This window comes from Lathamus discolor, chromosome 4 (assembly GCF_037157495.1).
Source record: "Lathamus discolor isolate bLatDis1 chromosome 4, bLatDis1.hap1, whole genome shotgun sequence".
Lineage (NCBI taxonomy): Eukaryota > Metazoa > Chordata > Aves > Psittaciformes > Psittacidae > Lathamus > Lathamus discolor.
In genome coordinates this window covers 127,592,366-127,598,845 of record NC_088887.1, presented here as the reverse complement: position 1 = coordinate 127,598,845, position 6,480 = coordinate 127,592,366, and the positions used below count along the sequence as shown (strand labels likewise).

General features: G+C 66.9%; 1 protein-coding gene across 7 annotated transcripts in view; it reads right to left on the bottom strand.

The window, feature by feature from the left end:
• Nucleotides 1-3,991: 3,991 nt before the first annotated feature.
• Nucleotides 3,992-6,480, bottom strand: part of STIM1 (stromal interaction molecule 1) — a 65,373-nt gene continuing 62,884 nt past the window's right edge. For all 7 annotated transcript variants that reach the window (XM_065678997.1, XM_065678998.1, XM_065679002.1 and 4 more), the window contains one exon: nucleotides 3,992-6,330. In XM_065678997.1, the coding sequence (XP_065535069.1) occupies nucleotides 5,796-6,330 (535 nt within the window). In that variant the 3' untranslated portion in view covers nucleotides 3,992-5,795. The remainder of the gene's footprint in view (nucleotides 6,331-6,480) is intronic.

Below are 6,480 nucleotides of genomic sequence, written 5' to 3'. Positions count from 1 at the left end.
CAGGCTGGGGTTCGGTGGTAAACAAGACCACCAAACTTTCCCAGGTTAAAACCCTTCCTCCACTCCCTCTTTGGGGCGAGTTACAGTTAATCCCTTGACCCGGAAGGTTGCGTACAAATGCTGCTCGTTAGAAGAGGCTGCTTGATTCTGTCTCTCCCCCAGGTCTCGGCTTTTGCACTCCCCAGTACAGCAGCGCTGCGGCTGATGCCTGAGCGGAGGGACTCTCCTTTGGTTTCCCCCCATGATGAGCTTCCTTTCTGCTCCTGACTTAGATTAGATTGAAGGCACCCCACAAAGACCTTACACAGCCTCTCGGAGCGGTCGCCAGCTTAGTGCGTCACTGCACCATAATTCACCCTCTGCTCCGACCCTGCAAAAGGTTCTTGGTTGGAAAGGGTTGATTCTGCTGAAGCGCTGAAATCCCCCTTCCCTGCCGCAGAGCCGGGCACAGTTCTGGTCCGAGGGCCACTTCCTCCTCCAGTCAAAGGTTAGGAGGAGCTGGCTGCAGCCGCAGGGTGCTGGCAATGGCCAACGAGAGGCAGGGCCAGTGCCTCAGGTGTGTGGAGAGTGAATGCAGGGGTGCGAGACAGGCAGAGGCAGCGGGGGACCAGGGATCTCCCCCAGCATCCCGTGCAAACGCAGAGGGAAGGCGACGGCAATGCCGACCGGGGCAGCCGGTGGCCCAGTGGCTGGAGCGGGGGAGCTGCAGGGCGAGCGCCGACTCTCACGGGTAGATCACAAATTCCTCCCAGCAGCTGCTGCTGCTGCTGGCCCTGAGCCCGTGTGCAGGCAGCAGCGGTCCGACCCCAGGAAACCTGCACTGATCCCTGTTTGGCTGCCAGCGTTTCCCCGCAAACGGGACAGCAGAGCACAGACACTGGAAGCCAGGGTGACAGTGATGGGTGTCTGGGGGTGATTCCGCTCTGGGGAGAGCCCCCCTGCATCCTGCAGCCAGCCCTGGGGCAGCAGCACAAGAGGGACGTGGAGCTGTTGGAGTGAGGCCAGAGGAGGCCATGGAGCTGCGAGGGCTGGAGCAGCTCTGCTCTGGAGCCAGGCTGAGAGAGCTGGGCTGGGGCAGCCTGGACAAGAGAAGGCTCCTGAAGGGGAGACCTGAGAGCAGCTCCAGTGCCTAAAGGGGCTGCAGGGAACCTGGAGAGGGGCTTGGGACAAGGGCCTGTAGGGCCAGGCCAAGGGGAATGGCTTGAACCTGCCCGAGGGGAGACTGAGCTGAGCTCTTAGGCAGAAGCTCTTCCCTGGGAGGGTGCTGAGGCGCTGGCACAGGGTGCCCAGAGAAGCTGTGGCTGCCCCATCCCTGGCAGTGCTCAAGGCCAGGTTGGACACAGGGGCTTGGAGCAAGCTGCTCCAGTGGAAGGGGTCCCTGCCTGGGTCAGGGGCTGGAGCTGGAGGAGCTTTAAGGTCCCTTCAACCCAAACCACTGTGGTTCCATGATAACCTGGAAAGGGAGATGGAGCCATTCCTAAAGCTGCTTCTCCCTTCCACCTGGGTGCTGTTCAGCTTGGGGAGGCAGCAGCCCCTTTTGTGTCCCTTCACACCACTGCCCACCTCCTCCTCACGCCTTCATGCCTGGTGGCTTCCAGCACTGGGTGGAAGCCTGGCATCGCTGTCTGCCTCCTCACACTGCCCCGCAGCAGGGCTGGGATCTTGGCAGTGCCACAACCCTGATGTCCCAGTGCCCTTATGCGTGAGCCCACACCTTGAGCAGGCACCGGGCTGCTCCTGCATCGTGGCTCATCCGTGGGTGTCTGGGAAGCGCAGTACAAAACCGCATCCCAGCAGAGGCTTGATGCCGAGCGGATCACCTCTCGGCTGCAGCAGCAAGCGGGAAGAGCCGTTTGCGGGGCGCTATTGGCTCCGGGGGGGCTGATGGGGACTCCTGCAGCCGATGCTGCACCCCGAGCCGGGCTGCCCGGGGCGGAGCTGTGCCTGCTGCAGGGGAGCGAAGCGGAGCGTGCCCGTCCCTGCCCCGTCCCTCGCTGCCGAGCTGGAAACGCCGGGCACCGGGCACCGGGCACCGCGACGCGCCGGACCCCCGGCCCCCGCCCCGCCAGCGCAGCCCACGGTAGGACCGTGCCCGCTCAGAGCCGCGGGGTGCAGGAGCCCCTGGTCCCGGTGCTGGGGACCGGCGGGTGGCGGAAACCGAGCCACAGCAGCCCTGGACTTGCTGGAGGCAGAGCTGGGGCGAGAACCCCGCAGTGCCGAGGCCCCGTTCTCCATCCCCTGCGGGCTGAGCACACAGCTGGGCTGAGAACTGTTTGATCTGCTGGGGCACCGGTACAGATGCTCTGGGGATCCTGTGAGCCTCGCAGGGGGGCAGGACCAGTGCCCAAGGAGCTGGTTCTGGTGGAAGGATCCGAGCCCCAAGCCTGCTGTGGGCTCGCAGCTCCCTGTGCAGCCCCGGGAGCAGGGCAGCCGTGCTGCAGCCTCGCCGGGTCCCAGAGCCCTGCCAGCCTGCGATACGATAGCAGCTGAGGCACGAATGTCCCCATCCCGCTACCCACCGTGCTCATCCCCCCTTCAGCAGAGGTGCCCCAGGGCCGGGGGGCAGCTCTGGGGCTAGCGGGAGGTGTCCTGCTGGTCCTCCACCTCTCCCATGCCACGCAATGGCCCGCACAGTGTGCACAGCACCACGACTCTTCCCTGCATCCAGCACCACTTTGCCTTGGTGCAGCGTGAGGTGACGGCTCCAGCCCTTGGCCATGGGTCCCCTGGCCCAGTGCGTGGGCACGATCCCAGCAAAAGCGGGAGCTGGAGGTACAACCATAGACTCACAGGATGGTTTGGGATGAAGGGACCTTAAAGTTCCTTCAGTCCCAACCCCTGCCCCGGGCAGGGACCCCTTCCACTGGAGCAGCTTGCTCCAAGCCCCTGTGTCCAACCTGGCCTTGAGCACTGCCAGGGATGGGGCAGCCACAGCTTCTCTGGGCACCCTGTGCCAGCGCCTCAGCACCCTCACAGGGAAGAGCTTGTGCCTAAGAGCTCAGCTCAGGCTCCCCTCGGGCAGGTTCAAGCCATTCCCCTTGGCCTGTCCTTTCTGAGGGAGAGCTTGGCCATGCCCAGCCCTGGCGAGGAGCCTTGTGGGGTCTGGGGGCTGTAGCAGGTCAACATCTTCCGTACGGAGGCTCCAACCACCGCCCCCACCACCCAGCGCCGGCCAGGACCATCCCCTCAGCCCGGCATCCCGGCCCCCAGCGCCCCCCGGGAGACATGGGCCGGGCAGCACCAGTTCTGCTGTCCTGCCTGGCTGCTGCCTGGGCTGGGCAACGGCTGTCGCGTCCCCTGCCTGTGCTGCCGCAATGGAGGAGGTGGGGAGCCCCGGTGCTGCTCATGCCCCGGGGAGGGGGCCAGGGGCCTGGGGTGGGACAGCGCCCTCAGGACAGCAAATGGGTGCTGGTGGGGTCTGGGATCTTGTGTTGCCCACCCGGACACTTTAATCACACTGAGAGGACCACAGGGAGAGGTGCTGGAAGAGTTCAAAGCGCCTTCATCAAGGCCTGTAGGGACCGGCCAAGGGGAATGGCTTGAACCTGCCCGAGGGGAGACTGAGCTGAGCTCTTAGGCAGAAGCTCTTCCCTGGGAGGGTGCTGAGGCGCTGGCACAGGGTGCCCAGAGAAGCTGTGGCTGCCCCATCCCTGGCAGTGCTCAAGGCCAGGTTGGACACAGGGGCTTGGAGCAAGCTGCTCCAGTGGAAGGGGTCCCTGCCCGGGGCAGGGGTTGGAGCTGGAGGGGCTTTAAGCTCCCTTCATCCCAACCTATTCCACGACTCTTATGTACGGGTGATTTACGACCAACCCAGGCAGCACGGGATCGGTTTTGGTGCTGAGCAGCCGGGTGTGATTCAGACCCCATGGAGAGGATGGCACCAGGCTGTGGCTGCTGTGGGGGCACAGCCCTCAGGGAGATCCCCACCATGGGTAAGCACCAAAAGGAGCCCATCAGGGCAGGGCTGGAAGCAGGCGCAGCAGCCGCGGGCTCGTAAAATAGACTACATGCTTTATTGGATTCAAAAGTTTTATGAAATGACCCCCAATAAAATAACCTAAAATCCATCCTCAGGACTTGGCAGATGCAGCAACAGTCGCCGTGCGCCGGGTCCCCAACCCCCTGCTCCAGGTCTCCGCCACCACCCGCAGCTCCAGCCTGGGCCCCCCTCATCCCGGGGTACCCGCGGGTCCCCCCCCCCCCCCCCCCGGGCATCCCTCCCTTCCCGTGCGCGGGAATCAGGCACTTAGTCATGGAGAGGAATTGTCCACGTCTCAAAGCAACAGTGGGATTGTCACCGACCAGCTATGGAACCGGGACACGCGCGAGCCCCCCGCGGGGACAGACTCGTGTCACTGTGCAAAGCAGGCCCCAGCATCCCGCCCGCCTCCTCCTCCTCCTCCTCCTGCATCCTCCTCCGGAAGCAGCACAGCTCGGGATGTGTGGGATGGCGGTGCAGGGGTTGGGATGGAGGGACAGGGACCCCCGGCCTGGTGCAGAGCTCAGGCGGTCACATCGTGCCGGGCAGCAACCATGAGGAGTGCAGGAGGCTCCGCTGGCAGCCCCGGCCCTGGGATGGAGCAGGACTCATCCCTCAGGATGGGATCGGCTCTATGGATGGAGAAGCACTCCTTCCTGGGGATGGAGCAGGATTCGGACCCAGTGATGGGAGCAGCCCTGGGGATGGAGCAGGGCTGAGGCTCATCCCTAGGGACAGGTTCACCCCTGCGATGGAGCTGGACCTGGCCACAGTTTCTGTCCAGACCTGGGTACTCCCCACAGCATCAGACCCGCGATGGGGGACATGTGCTGAGAGAAGGGCTCGGACCAGCAGGATGTGACCCGCAGAGGGAGGACGGAAGCTGCTGAGCCCTGGGGAACAGCTTGGCATGGACCACACGACCCACCATGGGCTGTGCCAGCGCCCAGGAGCAGCAGGGCCCCCGGCTGACCCCGTGTCTGGATGGGGCCCGTCCCCAGCCAGAGACCCCCATTCCCTCTCTCCAGCCCTGCCAAACGGGGACACGGGGACGAGGGAATGCTCCTGCACCTGGGACCCCCTCCATTTGTGTGGCTGCACCCGGCTCTGCACCCGAGGACAGCCCTCCCCGGGCGCTCCCCATCCCCAGGGTGCCCCCAGGACGTGCCCGGCCCGGAGGAGCTCCTCAGTTCCCCTTTGCGAGTGAAGATGGGGCCGCGGCTCCCCCCGCACGCAGCGCTCCAGCGCGGACCCCGCGGGGCTGCGACCGCCCCGGGATGGGGGACGCGGGGCGCGGGTCGGGGACGCGCTGCAGGCAGAGCCCCGGGTGCGCAAGTACCAGCGAGGGCAGAGCCCCCCCGGAGGGCGTCCGACTGCTCCCGCTTACCGAGGGCGCACCCAGGGGACCGCCCCTCCCGGCCACGCCGCAGCGACGGGGCCGGGCCGGGGAAGGAGCCGGGACACGAGAACCGTCGCGACGGCCGCAGGCAGGTCCCGAGCGGGGCCGCTCCCCCCCCGGGCCCCCCCGGCGCGGGCAGGGGTGGCAGCGGCGGAAGGACCGAGGAACCCGATGGGGAGGACGAGACCCGGGCTGAGGCGGGGGCTGAAGCCATGCACAGCAAAGCCGAGGGGCGGCAGCGGCCGGGGGGGGGGGGGGGGGCGGCGGCTTCGTCCTCGGTCTCCGTCTCCAAGGTGAGGAAATAAATAAAGAGCGGCGGCTCCCGCGGGGGGGCCGGGATCGCTGCGCTCCCGCTCCCGGTGCGCGGCCGCCCCAGCGCCGCTCCGTGCGGGCTCCTCGCGGCCCCGTGCCCTGCTCCTACTTCCGGGGCTTCTTGAAGATCTTCAGCGGGAACTTCTTCCTGCTCGGGCCCAGCTCGGCCTCGTCGCCCGTGGCGCTGCTGTCCTCGTCCCCCGCGCTCTTCTTGGCAGCCAGCTGCGGGATGCGGGTGCTCTTGGCGCTGCCGGCGCGGCAGTCAGAGCTGGGGGAGGGGGTGTCGGGCTCGGTGGAGCTGGGGCTGTGCGAGCGGGAGCCCTCCGGGGGGCTGAGCCTGGCGGGGGCCGGGTGGCTCCCCTCGGAGCACGGCTTCTCCGGGCCGTGGTTCACCATCAGCATCTTCTTCAGCACCAGCGGGCTCTCGGGCAGCCGCTCCGGGCCGCAGGCATCGGCCCCCTGCCGGCTGCCGCCGTTGGGGGTGGCCGCGGCGCTGGCAGGGTGGCCGGGGACAGCCTCCTCGATGGAGCGGGTCAGCAGGTTGGGCCGGGCGGCCAGCAGCTTGGGCGCCGAGCTGGGGATGCGCTGGTGCTCGCTCAGGTGCGGGATGGAGGACTCGGAGTCGCAGCGAGTCAAGTCTCTGCGGCAGAAGAAGGTGAAGGGAAAGGAGGTCAGAGCCACGGAGCCGGGGGCGAGGTCCCGACCCCTGCACACGCGGATGCGGCAGCCATGGGCAGTGCAGGGACACCCCTCGGGGCAGCCCCGGCCCATGGGCAGTGCAGGGACACCC